Source organism: Penaeus monodon, chromosome 37 (genome assembly GCF_015228065.2).
Source record: "Penaeus monodon isolate SGIC_2016 chromosome 37, NSTDA_Pmon_1, whole genome shotgun sequence".
Lineage (NCBI taxonomy): Eukaryota > Metazoa > Arthropoda > Malacostraca > Decapoda > Penaeidae > Penaeus > Penaeus monodon.
In genome coordinates this window covers 11,687,452-11,702,392 of record NC_051422.1, presented here as the reverse complement: position 1 = coordinate 11,702,392, position 14,941 = coordinate 11,687,452, and the positions used below count along the sequence as shown (strand labels likewise).

General features: G+C 34.4%; 2 protein-coding genes across 2 annotated transcripts in view; one reads left to right on the top strand and one right to left on the bottom strand.

Moving 5' to 3' along the window:
- The window catches only part of LOC119596307 (bumetanide-sensitive sodium-(potassium)-chloride cotransporter-like), a gene marked incomplete at its 3' end in the record, with an annotated part of 87,386 nt that extends 73,437 nt beyond the window's left edge, over positions 1-13,949 (top strand). The window contains 15 exon segments of the mRNA XM_037945481.1: positions 4,948-4,969; positions 10,843-10,952; positions 11,156-11,387; positions 11,559-11,680; positions 12,363-12,451; positions 12,453-12,496; positions 12,648-12,662; positions 12,665-12,703; positions 12,706-12,835; positions 12,837-12,858; positions 13,010-13,082; positions 13,085-13,143; positions 13,457-13,465; positions 13,467-13,564; positions 13,774-13,949. Coding sequence (XP_037801409.1) covers positions 4,948-4,969; positions 10,843-10,952; positions 11,156-11,387; positions 11,559-11,680; positions 12,363-12,451; positions 12,453-12,496; positions 12,648-12,662; positions 12,665-12,703; positions 12,706-12,835; positions 12,837-12,858; positions 13,010-13,082; positions 13,085-13,143; positions 13,457-13,465; positions 13,467-13,564; positions 13,774-13,949 — 1,240 coding nt within the window.
- Positions 1,851-7,354, bottom strand: LOC119596306 (bumetanide-sensitive sodium-(potassium)-chloride cotransporter-like; the record flags this gene model as incomplete). The annotated part of the gene is given in 17 exon segments (XM_037945480.1): positions 1,851-2,026; positions 2,236-2,342; positions 2,654-2,788; positions 2,943-3,154; positions 3,312-3,447; positions 4,092-4,213; positions 4,385-4,616; positions 4,821-4,850; positions 4,852-4,952; positions 5,472-5,583; positions 5,775-5,914; positions 6,176-6,290; positions 6,403-6,534; positions 6,711-6,838; positions 6,994-7,089; positions 7,281-7,330; positions 7,332-7,354. Coding segments are annotated over 17 exon segments (2,047 nt in total), but the record flags the coding sequence as incomplete, so codon positions are not given.
- Positions 13,950-14,941: the final 992 nt, after the last annotated feature.

Here is a 14,941-nt window from a genome sequence, read left to right as displayed (position 1 = left end):
ATAAAAAAAAAAAACACACATCCATACATACATATACATATATATGTAAACAAATAAAGTTCTAAAGTGAAATACTATCACTATTGGTAAAAGGGAATTAACAATACAAATATTTATTTATGTAGTAACCTTATAAGTAGCAGGAGTGTCTAATTAAAGATTTCTAACAATCTATCTTTCACATCACATATTATACTGCTGAGATTATTTAACAACACAAACAGATTACAATGGGGAATGCTATTTAAAGGTGTTAAAACTATCCAAGGTATAAACAAGAAGGAAATTTGACAATGCAGAATGAAAACATAAATAAAAGATGAATGAAAAAGAGGAAGGCAATGATAAAAAGAAAGATATGAGGGAGGTAAAGGACAGGAACTCAAGAGGAATGATATTCCTAAATGCTTTAGCGGAACTATAACAGGAAACAAAACAAGAATACAATACAAAAGAGTTAAGAGGGACACTAAATAATTATCCATTACATCAACTTAAAAAGAAGAAGAAGAAGAAGAAAAAAAAAAAAATAAATAAATAAAAATGCACACCTTTTGTTGATTAAACTGTCAAAAAAAAAATATATATATAAACCAATGTATTCTGGCTTTAGGACAAGCAGAGAAAGTTAACTGCTTTTACACAAAACAGTAAAACTAAGTTTATATCACACTTCAAAATTTGTTTATTTATTTGGGAGAGAGGGAGGAACTGTTAAGCTATAGGAGTTGTAATACCATCACCTTTGTGGAACAACTCACTCGACACAACATGAAACAAAAGCAAAACTGCATCATGCACATATGTGGACCGTTGACTCACCACGGTAATAAGAACTCCGAGCGTTAGAGTTTATGGAACCAAGCAATTTTGCCACTTCTACGTACGCGGCATTGCAGAGGGTTGGAGTAGCAAAAGAGGAATTGAAAACAGCATGTACTGAACACTCATAAACTTCTAAGTTTGTCAAGTGCTTTTCAAACTTCGAAGTTTATGAATGTTTCAACTTGAGAAAATAATAGTGAAGATCTATGCCAAAAAGGAGTAATTCTCATCTTCATAATCAAATTATTTTGCTTTCTTTTCAATTATCATTACACATTTCATTTTTACAGAATTTTGATATATTTCATTACAAAACTCAAATTTACATTAAAACATTCAAGACTTCCAATATATTGACCAAGTAGAGTGATTCAAATTGCAAATAATTTCCAAAAGTGGTGGAAAAAAGGGGAAAAAAAAAAAAAAAAAGTGAAGTGTCAAATTGAAAAAAGAAATGCAGAACACACTGTGACAAATAATTTTTTGTTACAAAAAAGGGTGTTGTGCTTGTTCCTTCAAAATCCACTACATCAACTCATAACAGGTGTGGCTCATATAGTCAGAGTAAAATGATGTTCTCAGAAGATAATTCCTAAAAATTCGATTTGTAACATTGTTCTTTTCTTTAAGTAATTTCCTATGACTCATGACATTACACACTAATAACAGGAACAAGAACTCTGCTAGCGATCTATCACATACTGTAATTTTAATTCATCCTGGGAAATGTAGCCAAGCCATTTAGGAAACACTTACTGAGATTGCAGCAACCATGTTTGAATTATACATTTTTTTTCTATTTCTTTATAAGCTTTACTCATAGGAAATCTAAATAGTGACAGGTTTTGGAAGCTGCTTGGGAAGTATTAAGGAGAACATAAGTCTAAAACAAGGTGTATATAAAAAGTAGCCAGTACAACAATCACTGCTGCCAGGCCTACTATAATTATTATGTAAAACCTTTTTCTTCATGATTCATCATAAAGATATGACCTGTAAACATCAACTACAGAAAGCGACCTTACCTTGAGACAATTGACCAGCAGACTGATTACGTTTAATCTCCTCTGCAACTGCTGCTCCAGTGGTTTCATTGCCATTCATAACAACAGGTGTATCTTCATCCTCGACAACTTGAGAATAATCCAGTCCTTGTGGTACTCTAAGGATAGCCACTCCAAAGTACATATCCAGTGCTTCACTGTAATTAGGAAAGTGTTTTACATGTTTGGTATTTTGAGACCAGTGCACCACAAGGTTTGTAAAAGTAATATCTATAATGAAGATCTGGAGATCATAGAACTTCAACATGTGATACAGATATCTAGCTTTATGCTTTAACTTTTGATATATTTTATTTTATTTATTTATTTATTTTTTTATGTTCATTTTACATATTAAATCACTTACTGTAGGGTATTGAAGTAAGATCTGAGCTCTAAACGGTCGCATTTAGCCCAATTTGATTTGTATCCAAGAAGAACAATATTTGGACGAAGTTTTCCCAAACCAACAAGCTGTGGATGATTTACAAAAGAAATTACTTATCATGAGTTCAATTTGAAGAAGTAAATTCTTGCAAATAGAAGAAAGAATAATTTTTCTGATGAAAACTTAACAAGATTATTGCATTAATATGACATTAAAAAAAAAATCTATATCAGCAGCTTAATCATATAACCTTTCAACTGTTTAACACAAAGTTCATTACATTCGAGTAATAATGACCACTTGTATTCAAATTCATCTACACATGGAAGGCATTTCAAACTTTCTATTAGATGAAAGTAAAAAATACTGCAACTAAAATCAAGTCCAAGTAGTATACCTGGAACAAGTTCCTGGAGCCTTCCTCAAGGTTATTAGCTTCGACAATGGAGTAGAAGCTACGAATCTTATGACGGGTCAGCCAGTTGTAAGCTCGCCTGGTTAAAGAATTACGCACTCTTTGTGTCTGTGGGCCCTGAAACACAAAAAAAAGACAAAATGTGAAATATGAAGGAAAGTGCACCTACAAATATAACACATAGAAATATCAATATCTTCATAAATTTTTTCCATGCAATCAACCTATTCAATTACAAATATAAAGAAATACAGGGGAGGGGATACCGTACCTGAATAACATGTCCACAAGAAAGGAGAGAAATATTCTTTGTAATAGTATGGGCAAAGTCCAAGAGTGGAGGCCTTGTGCCAGGAGCTCCAGAGAGAACAAGAAGCTGAGGACGGTAGTTCTTGACATGCTCTTCGACAGTGATCAAGTCAAGAGTGGATTTCAGAGCTGATACATATGTCTGTGCTTGAGTAGATGAGCCCCAGTTGACATCTGCCAATGAAAGAAAATAAGAAAATGTAAAAACATTTGTATACTTCTATATAACCACTTATTCACACAGAAAAAGAGTAATAAATGCACAAATAAAAAATAATAATCTAGAGTAGTAATCACATAAAAATATGAAACAATTATGCATCCAACTCACCAGGTTTACGGTAGGCCACGAAGAGGTACAGGGCGATGATGACAATGAAGGTGATGAAAGCAGTAACCACATCAATCAAGAACATGACCATCAAGCAAAGGATGCCACCAACAAGACTCACCCAAGAGTTATAATACTGTAGAAAAAGAAAATGAAGAACCTTTGATGTTATTTATTTAGTAAACAATAGAAAATATATGGATCTCCTCTTCAGGTCTCCCTTTTTTATGGGTTTTCATACTTTTTTTCCAGTATGCATGCACATTTACATAGGTAGGTCTTGTGTGTGTATGTGTGGGGCGTGTGTGTGTGTGTGGTGTGTGTGTGTGTGTGTGTGTGTGTGTGTGTGTTTTGTGTGTGGTGTGTGTGTGTATGTGTGTGTGTGTGTGTGTGTGTGTGTTTGTGTGTGTGTGTTTGGGTTGGTGGTGTTGTGTGTGTGTGTGTGTGGACGTGTGTGTGTGTGGACGTGTGTGTGTGTGGACGTGTGTGTGTGTGGACGTGGTGTGTGTGGACGTGTGTGTGTGTGGACGTGTGTGTGTGTGGACGTGTGTGTGTGTGGACGTGTGTGTGTGTGGATGTGTGTGTGTGTGGTTGTGTGTGTGTGTGGATGTGTGTGTGTGTGGTGTGTGTGTGTGTGTGTGGATGTGTGTGTGGATGTGTGTGTGTGTGTGTGTGTGTGTGTGTGTGTGTGTGTGTGTGTGTGTGTGTGTGTGTGTGTGTGTGTGTGTGTGTGTGTGTGTGTGTGTGTGTGTAAAAATATGTGTGCATGCTTGTACTCACCTTAAATGAAGGACGCCAGCCAGGAGACTTAATAAGTGATGCATGGAAGCAAGAAAAGTTGATGAGACTGTAAGCTGCCAAGAAGAAGTTACTCAGAAGTGTTGAGACAAGATTCAAGTCACCTGTTGGTATTAGAAAAAAAGAAAAGTTCTCAGACAAATGAAATAAAATAAAATAAAATATAATATAATTAGGTTAAACATAATAAATGAAGTTTGTTTACTGTTTCATTCATTTTGCATATCTGGTTTTATAGATTATACTTAATGGGAAGATTAAAGCCTACTACACACCGATCATGATACAGATGAAGGAAATCACAAACACCAAGATGTATCCTCGGACTGGGTCATTATTGGCTCCGTAACCCCTGGAGAAGCTGTAGATGCCAGGGTAAAGCTTATCCTTAGCCAAAGCCTGCAGAACACGTGGTGCGCCTACCAAGGAAGCGATGGCAGAAGAGAGGGTGGCAGCAAAACAACCAGCATAGATAAGGGGACCCCAGGCAGACACCAACTCCATGACCTAGGAAAAATGTGCGAGTTAGGTTTTTGAGGTGATGTTCAAATGATTCAAACAGACACACACCCTGAAAATATACTACATAAAAAAGGAATATATATTTAAATGAGGTTACAGTGTAAAGCTAACTTTAGAGTGTAAATAACCATCAAAGTTACCATTATTTCACATTTACATTAAAAAATATCTGATTATGGTACTCTATACCTGGAAGCTGTTTTCTAAGCCAAATTCAAAAAACATCACCCTCTCCAGTTTTAGAGCACGATACATTTGTGAACACTGGGTTGTCTAAGAGGTCCGTGGTGTTCAAGTTGTCTTGAAATAAGGTGAGATTTCCTACAAAGAAAACATCAGTAATCATCAACACGTATGCTGCATGTCAAGTAACAAAAATGTACTTTGAAGAGATAATCATCTATGTTAACATTTTCAGAGAATACATTTAAATCAGCTGAGTTTCATTCAGCTCTTGGAATCATGGTATAACAACAACTGAGTGGGTGATCATATCTATGTAACCATCTAGAAGCAGCAAAGTCTAAAAAATAATTTTGATAAAAATTTAAGTACTCATAAAATTCTGACTATTACATAATGTGGTTTTGTAGAAACATATCAAAGTAAATCTTATAATGAAGTTGACTTGTCATGGGCCAAAAATATAAGTAATATTTGTTACACACTACTCATACAATTTATGTAACTTATGTTGCTTTAAACCTGATCTGACATTAGACCCATCACTAAATTTCATACTAGCCAATGTGTCAAAGAAAAGTGGACTTTGTTGCTCAACCTAAGAAAACATAAAATACAAAAGAAAATATTAATCACAAACATAAACAGCACAATTACCTGAAGCATCACGGGTCACTGATCCAGCAAGCATAAATGGATACACAATATAAGTTACGAATGTAATTCCAATAGCAAGTAGAGTGCCCTTAGGAATTGCAGAGCCTGGATCCTGCAACAAAAATCAATTGTAAACCATCTGACCAAGTCTCAGGCATTTTTCTAAAGTCAAATAATAAATATGCAAATAGAGCAATGAAATCAGATTTTAAGAAATTGCTTAACGTCTTATTCAAGAGATATTGAATAAAAACTACAATTCATCTAGTAACAACTACATAATGACTAAATACTTTTGCATACCTTCAGATCACCAGAAAGGTTAGCTCCAGCAACAATGCCTGTGACAGCTGGGAAGAAGACACCAAAAACACCGAAAAATCCATATTGCTCTCCATCAAACTTCCTAAAGTCTGCAGCAACGTTTTGAGAAAACACTTCGGCTGAAATTATAACAAGAGTAATATAGTGAAAGTAAATAACTTAAACTATATAGACTCACAGGAAATCTACACTTTTCTGATCTTTAGTTGAATCACTGTACATTTATCTCTTTCCCTTTCTATTATATAGTGAACCTATATAAGAGATAAGAGGATAATTAGTTATACTCTTCTTACTGTGGCTTTATTTCATTTATCATTGTAAGCATATCAATTTTTTTTTTTTTTTTTTTTTTTTTTTAATCAAACACCTATACTTACACTTCATGCCAACAAATCCCTGGGAACGTTCCAAATCATCCAGCGGACCCATGAAGAAGCCAATAACAAAATCAATCTGAGATCCAATGAGCAGGAACAGTAGAGCCATTTGGACCTGTAAAGAGGTTGAAGTTTCTAATCCACTGCCTTGCTCTCTCACTCTCTCATCCAATCTCTTTCAAATAAAAATGCATAAACAAATGTTAGAAAGTCTTACTCTTACTTACTCTAGTCACCCAGTCCATGCCAACAATAGCCAAGGCCAATACTGCTACAAGTGTGATGGTGCCCACAATACGAGTGTCATTGAGACCTCCATCCAAAACTTGAGCATTGTTGAAGTAGTACTTCAGCAAATCCTGTATCATAAACATAAGACATTATCATTTATTTTCTTTTAAACTATCATTCTTAAAAATACATAATCATCTCTCTGATTTTCAGCTTACATTTTATCTGTAAAAATCTATATTTTCTTTATAACTACATGGAAGAACAGAAAAACTGACAATGCATAATTCCTATTAACACAAACCTTCAAGGAATCACAGAAACCAATAATGTATGTAGCAGCAGCAATGGAATTAGCCAGGGTGAACATAAGTCCAATGGAGCCTCCAAACTCCGGGCCAAGTGAACGAGAGATCATGTAGTAAACACCACCTGTAAGTGAATTTAATATGAAAATCATCTACATCAAAATGGATATACAATACATTGTAATTAGATGTTTACTTCTTTTATAGGAAGATTAAGAATAAAGACAATAATAGCTATTTTTCTTAATTCATGTATAACCTCATTACTTCAAAACATACCTCCTTTTATGCGACCATTTGTAGCAACTGCTGACATGGAGAGAGTAGTAACCAATGTGACAACATTTGCCATAACAACAACTAAGATGGAATACACTGCAAAGAAACAAATAAAAAAATACAATTTCTTTGACATTAGATATCTTCTGTATTTAGAAAAGAAAACAGCTGCTGTAAAAAAAAAAGGACGGGAGGAAGGACGGAAGGGAAAGGTATAATTCAAAATTTCTGAATGTTACACGAAGAGAAGTAGAAAAGCCAAAACAAAAAGTAAAGCTTTCACTTACCAAGTCCAGCTTGGCCAACCATCCAGCTGACTCTCAAGAAAGCATCACACCCAAATGTTGAGGAGACATCTCATCTGTAGAAGATTTATCAGAATGAATACAGAACATGAGTAGCAGTATGAATTGAAAGAAAGTTGAGGAAGAGGAGGAGGAGTCATATGAATGAAGTATAAATGAAGAGATGGAACGGTATCTATGGATTTAATGTGAACAATCTGTACATTAATCACAACTGGATAACACTGTGAGTGGTGCATCTACTACCAGTACTCCTTGACCATCCAAACTGGATAACTTTGCCACGAAGGTGGTTGCTTGTGCTTCGGTCTGCACCAGTACTTGCGTGGAAGATGTAAATAATCAGTTATATGAATTCTGGATGACTTTTTTTTTTAGTCTGTTTATTTGTTTTGTGCTTTAACTTCCAGAAGTGAGCAATGGCACTTTACTACATATAATATGATTATTATTATAATATATATATATATATATATATATGAATATATATATATGATATATATATATATATATATATATATATATATATATATATATATATATTAGATATATAATATATATATTAATATATATATATATATTAGATATATATATATATAGATATATATATATATATATATATATATATATATAATTATATACATATATACATAATATATATATATATATATATATATATATATATATATATATATATAATATAAAATAATCATATTTTATAGTGTAGGTAAAGTAGCCAGTGCTCACTTCTGTGAAGTTATAAACCACAAAACAAATAAAACAGACTAAAAAAAAAAAAAAGTCATCCAGAATTTCATATAACTGATTATTTTACATCTTCCCAACAGCAAAGTACTGGTGCCGACCCAGAAGCACAAGCAACCAACCTTCGTGGCAAAGTTATCAAGTTTGGATGGATCGAAGGAGTACTGGTAAGTAGATGCACACACTCACAAGTGTTTATCCAGTTGGTGATATAATGTACAAGATTGGTTACACATTTTAAATCCATAGATACCGTTCCATCTCTTCATTTATACTTCATTCATATGACTCCTCCTCCTCTTCCTCAACTTTCTTTCAATTCATACTGCTACTCATGTTCTGTATTCATTCTGATAAATCTTCTACAGATGAGATGTCTCCTCAACATTTGGGGTGTGATGCTTTTCTTGAGAGTCAGCTGGAGGGTTGCCAAGCTGGACTTGGTAAGTGAAAGCTTTACTTTTGTTTTGGCTTTTCTACTTCTCTTCGTGTAACATTCAGAAATTTTAAATTATACCTTTCCCTTCCGTCCTTCCTCCCGTCCTTTTTTTTTACAGCAGTGTTTTCTTTTCTAAATACAGAAGATATCTAATGTCAAAGAAATTGTATTTTTTATTGTTTCTTTGCAGTGTATCCATCTTAGTTGTTGTTATGGCAAATGTTGTCACATTGGTTACTACTCTCTCCTTTGTCAGCAGTTGCTCCCAAATGGTCGCATAAAAGGAGGTATGTTTAAAAGTAATGAGGTTATACATGAATTAAGAAAAATAGCTATTATTGTCTTATTCTAACTTCCTATAAAAGAAGTAAAAAATCTAATTACAATGTATTGTATATCCATTTTGAGTGAAATTGATTTTCATATTAAATTCACTTACAGGTGGTGTTACTACATGATCTCTCGTTCACTTGGCCCGGAGTTTGGGGCTCCATTGGATTTATGTTCACCTGGCTAATTCCATTGCTGCTGCTACATACATATTGGTTTCTGTGATTCCTTGAAGGTTTGTGTTAATAGGAATTATGCATTGTCAGTTTTCTGTTCTTCCATGTAGTTATAAAAGAAAAATATAGATTTTTACAGATAAAATGTAAGCTGAAAATCAGAGAGTGATTGTATTTTAAGAATGATAGTTTAAAAGAAATAAATGATAATGTCTTATGTTTATGATACAGGATTTGCTGAAGTACTACTTAAAACCAATGCTCAAGTTTGGATGGAAGGTCTCAATGACACTCGTATTGTGGGCACCATCACACTTGTAGCAGTATTGGCCCTTGGCTATTGTTGGCATGGATGGGTGACTAGAGTAAGTAAGAGTAAGACTTTCTAAATTGTTTATGCATTTTATTTGAAAGAGATTGGATGAGAGAGTGAGAGAAACAAGGCAGTGGATTAGAAACTTCAACCCCTTTTCAGGTCCAAATGGCTCTACTGTTTCCCGCTCATTGGATCTCAGATGATTTTGTTATTGGCTTCTTCATGGGTCCGCTGGATGATTTGGAACGTTCCCAGGGATTTGTTTGGGATGAAGTGTAAGTATAGGTGTTTGATTAAAAAAAAAAAAAAAAAAAAAAAAAAATTGATATGCTTACAATGATAAATGAAATAAAGCCACAGTAAGAAGAGTATAAAATAATTATCCTCTTATCTCTTATATAGGTTCACTATATAATAGAAAAGGGGAAAAAGATAAATGTACAGTGATTCAACTAAAGATCAGAAAAGTGTAGATTTCCTGTGAGTCTATATAGTTTAAGTTATTTACTTTCACTATATTACTCTTGTTATAATTTCAGCCGAAGTGTTTTTTCAAAACGTTGCTGCAGGGGCTTTAGGAAGTTTGATGGAGAGCAATAGGATTTTTCGGTGTTTTTGGTGTCTTCTTCCCAGCTGCACAGGCATGTTGCTGGAGCTAACCTTTCTGGTGATCTGAAGGTTTGCAAAAGTATTTAGTCATTATGTAGTTGTTACTAGATGAATTGTAGTTTTTATTCAATATCTCTTGAATAAGACGTTAAGCAATTTCTTAAAATCTGATTTCATTGCTCTATTTGCATATTTATTATTTGACTTTAGAAAAATGCCTGAGACTTGGTCAGATGGTTTACAATTGATTTTTGTTGCAGGATCCAGGCTCTGCAATTCCTAAGGGCACTCTACTTGCTATTGGAATTACATTCGTAACTTATATTGTGTATCCATTTATGCTTGCTGGATCAGTGACCCGTGATGCTTCAGGTAATTGTGCTGTTTATGTTTGTGATTAATATTTTCTTTTGTATTTTATGTTTTCTTAGGTTGAGCAACAAAGTCCACTTTTCTTTGACACATTGGCTAGTATGAAATTTAGTGATGGGTCTAATGTCAGATCAGGTTTAAAGCAACATAAGTTACATAAATTGTATGAGTAGTGTGTAACAAATATTATTATATTTGGCCCATGACAAGTCAACTTCATTATAAGATTTACTTTGATATGTTTCTACAAAACCACATTATGTAATAGTCAGAATTTTATGAGTACTTAAATTTTTATCAAAATTATTTTTTAGACTTTGCTGCTTCTAGATGGTTACATAGATATGATCACCCACTCAGTTGTTGTTATACCATGATTCCAAGAGCTGAATGAAACTCAGCTGATTTAAATGTATTCTCTGAAAATGTTAACATAGATGATTATCTCTTCAAAGTACATTTTTGTTACTTGACATGCAGCATACGTGTTGATGATTACTGATGTTTTCTTTGTAGGAAATCTCACCTTATTTCAAGACAACTTGAACACCACGGACCTCTTAGACAACCCAGTGTTCACAAATGTATCGTGCTCTAAAACTGGAGAGGGTGATGTTTGTGAATTTGGCTTAGAAAACAGCTTCCAGGTATAGAGTACCATAATCAGATATTTTTTAATGTAAATGTGAAATAATGGTAACTTTGATGGTTATTTACACTCTAAAGTTAGCTTTACACTGTAACCTCATTTAAATATATATTCCTTTTTTATGTAGTATATTTTCAGGGTGTGTGTCTGTTTGAATCATTGAACATCACCTCAAAAACCTAACTCGCACATTTTTCCTAGGTCATGGAGTTGGTGTCTGCCTGGGGTCCCCTTATCTATGCTGGTTGTTTTGCTGCCACCCTCTCTTCTGCCATCGCTTCCTTGGTAGGCGCACCACGTGTTCTGCAGGCTTTGGCTAAGGATAAGCTTTACCCTGGCATCTACAGCTTCTCCAGGGGTTACGGAGCCAATAATGACCCAGTCCGAGGATACATCTTGGTGTTTGTGATTTCCTTCATCTGTATCATGATCGGTGTGTAGTAGGCTTTAATCTTCCCATTAAGTATAATCTATAAAACCAGATATGCAAAATGAATGAAACAGTAAACAAACTTCATTTATTATGTTTAACCTAATTATATTATATTTTATTTTATTTTATTTCATTTGTCTGAGAACTTTTCTTTTTTTCTAATACCAACAGGTGACTTGAATCTTGTCTCAACACTTCTGAGTAACTTCTTCTTGGCAGCTTACAGTCTCATCAACTTTTCTTGCTTCCATGCATCACTTATTAAGTCTCCTGGCTGGCGTCCTTCATTTAAGGTGAGTACAAGCATGCACACATATTTTTACACACACACACACACACACACACACACACACACACACACACACACACACACACACACACACACACACACACACACACACACACACACCACCCCACACCCCACACTCCACACACACACACATCCACACACACACACATCCACACACACAAAATCCCACACACACCATCCACACACACACCATCCACACACACACCATCCACACACACACCATCCACACACACACACACACATCCACACACACGTCCACACACACACACGTCCACACACAACACACACACCCCACACACACACACACACACACACCCCACACACACACACACACACCACACAAACACACACACACACAAACCCACACACACACAAACACACACACACACACACACACACACATACACACACACATACACACACACATAACACACAAACACACACCACACACACACAACACACAAAACACACAAAACCCCACACACACACACACACACACGCACACACATACAACACAAGACCTACCTCTGTAAATGTGCATGCATACTGGAAAAAAAGTATGAAAACCCATAAAAAAAAGGGAGACCTGAAGAGGAGATCCATATATTTTCTATTGTTTACTAAATAAATAACATCAAAGGTTCTTCATTTTCTTTTTTCTACAGTATTATAACTCTTGGGTGAGTCTTGTTGGTGGCATCCTTTGTTTGATGGTCATGTTTTTGATTGATGTGGTTACTGCTTTCATCACCTTATTGTCATCATCGCCTGTACCTCTTCGTGGCCTCCCGTAAACCTGGTGAGTTGGATCCCTAATTGTTTCAATTTTATGTGATTACTACTTAGATTATTATTTTTTATTGTGATTTATTACTCTTTTTGTGTGAATAAGTGGTTATATAAAAAGTATACAAATGTTTTTACATTTTCTTATTTTCTTTCATTGGCAGATGTCAACTGGGGCTCATTACTCAAGCACAGACATATGTATCAGCTCTGAAATCCACTCTGACTTGATCACTGTCGAAGAGCATGTCAAGAAACTACCGTCCTCAGTTTTCTTGTTCTCTCGGGAAAGCTCCGGCACAAGGCCTCCACTCTTGGACTTTGCCCATACTATTACAAAGAATATTTTCTCCTTCTTGTGGACATGTTATTCAGGTACGGTATCCCCTCCCCTGTATTCTTATATTTGTAATTGAATAGGTTGATTGCATGGAAAAAATTTATGAAGATATTGATATTTCTATGTGTTATATTTGTAGGTGCACTTTCCTTATATTTCACATTTTGTCTTTTTTTTGTGTTTCAGGGCCCACAGACACAAAGAGTGCGTAATTCTTTAACCAGGCGAGCTTACAACTGGCTGACCCGTCATAAGATTCGTAGTTCTACTCATTGTCGAAGCTAATAACCTTGAGGAAGGGGTCCAGGAACTTTTTCCAGGTATACTACTTGGACTTGATTTTAGGTTTCAGTATTTTTTACTTTCATCTAATAGAATTTGAAAATGCCTTCCATGTGTAGATGAATTTGAATACAAGTGGTCATTATTACTCGAATGTAATGAAAATTTGTGTTAAACAGTTTAAAGGTTATATGATTAAGCTGCTGATATAGATTTTTTTTTTTAATGTCATATTAATGCAATAATCTTGTTAAGTTTTCATCAGAAAAAATTATTCTTTCTTCTATTTTCAAGAATTTACTTCTTCAAATTGAACTCATGATAAGTAATTCTTTTTTAAATAATCCACAGCTTGTTGGTTTTGGGAAAATTTCGTCCAAATATTGTTCTTCTTGGATACAAATCAAATTGGGCTAAATGCGCCCGTTTAGAGCTCAGATCTTACTTCAATACCCTACAGTAAGTGATTTAATATGTAAAATGAACATAAAAAAATAAATAAATAAATAAAATAAAATATATCAAAAGTTAAAGCATAAAGCTAGATATCTGTATCACATGTTGAAGTTCTATGATCTCCAGATCTTCATTATAGATATTACTTTTACAAACCTTGTGGTGCACTGGTCTCAAAATACCAAACATGTAAAACACTTTCCTAATTACAGTGAAGCACTGGATATGTACTTTGGAGTGGCTATCCTTAGAGTACCACAAGGACTGGATTATTCTCAAGTTGTCGAGGATGAAGATACACCTGTTGTTATGAATGGCAATGAAACCACTGGAGCAGCAGTTGCAGAGGAGATTAAACGTAATCAGTCTGCTGGTCAATTGTCTCAAGGTAAGGTCGCTTTCTGTAGTTGATGTTTACAGGTCATATCTTTATGATGAATCATGAAGAAAAAGGTTTTACATAATAATTATAGTAGGCCTGGCAGCAGTGATTGTTGTACTGGCTACTTTTTTATTACACTTGTTTTAGACTTATGTTCTCCTTAATACTTCCCAAGCAGCTTCCAAAACCTGTCACTATTTAGATTTCCTATGAGTAAAGCTTATAAAGAAATAGAAAAAAAATGTATAATTCAAACATGGTTGCTGCAATCTCAGTAAGTGTTTCCTAAATGGCTTGGCTACATTTCCCAGGATGAATTAAAATTACAGTATGTGGGTAGATCGCTAGCAGAGTTCTTGTTCTGTTTTAGTGTGTAATGTCATGAGTCATAGGAAATTACTTAAAGAAAAGAACAATGTTACAAATGAATTTTTAGGAATTTTCTTCTGAGAACATCATTTTACTCGACTATAGAGCCACACCTGTTATGAGTTGATGTAGTGGATTTTGGGAAGGAACCCAAACACAACACCCTTTTTTTTAACAAAAAATTATTTGTCACAGTGTGTTCTGCATTTCTTTTTTCAATTTGACACTTCACTTTTTTTTTTTTTTTTCCCCTTTTTTCCACCACTTTTGGAAATTATTTGCAATTTGGGAAACACTCTACTTGGTCAATATATTGGAAGTCTTGAAGTTTAATGTAAATTTGAGTTTTGTAATGAAATATATCAAAATTCTGTTAAAAAGAAATGTGTAATGATAATTGAAAAGAAAGCAAAATAATTTGATTATGAAGATGAGGGAAATTTCTCCTTTTTGCATAGATCTTCACTATTATTTTCCAAGTTGAAACATTCATAAACTTCGAAGTTTGAAAAGCACTTGACAAACTTAGAAGTTTATGAGTGTTCAGTACATGTGTTTCAATTCTCTTTTGCTACTCCAACCTCTGCAAAGCCGTACGTAGAGTGGCAAAATTCTTGCTTTCCATAAAA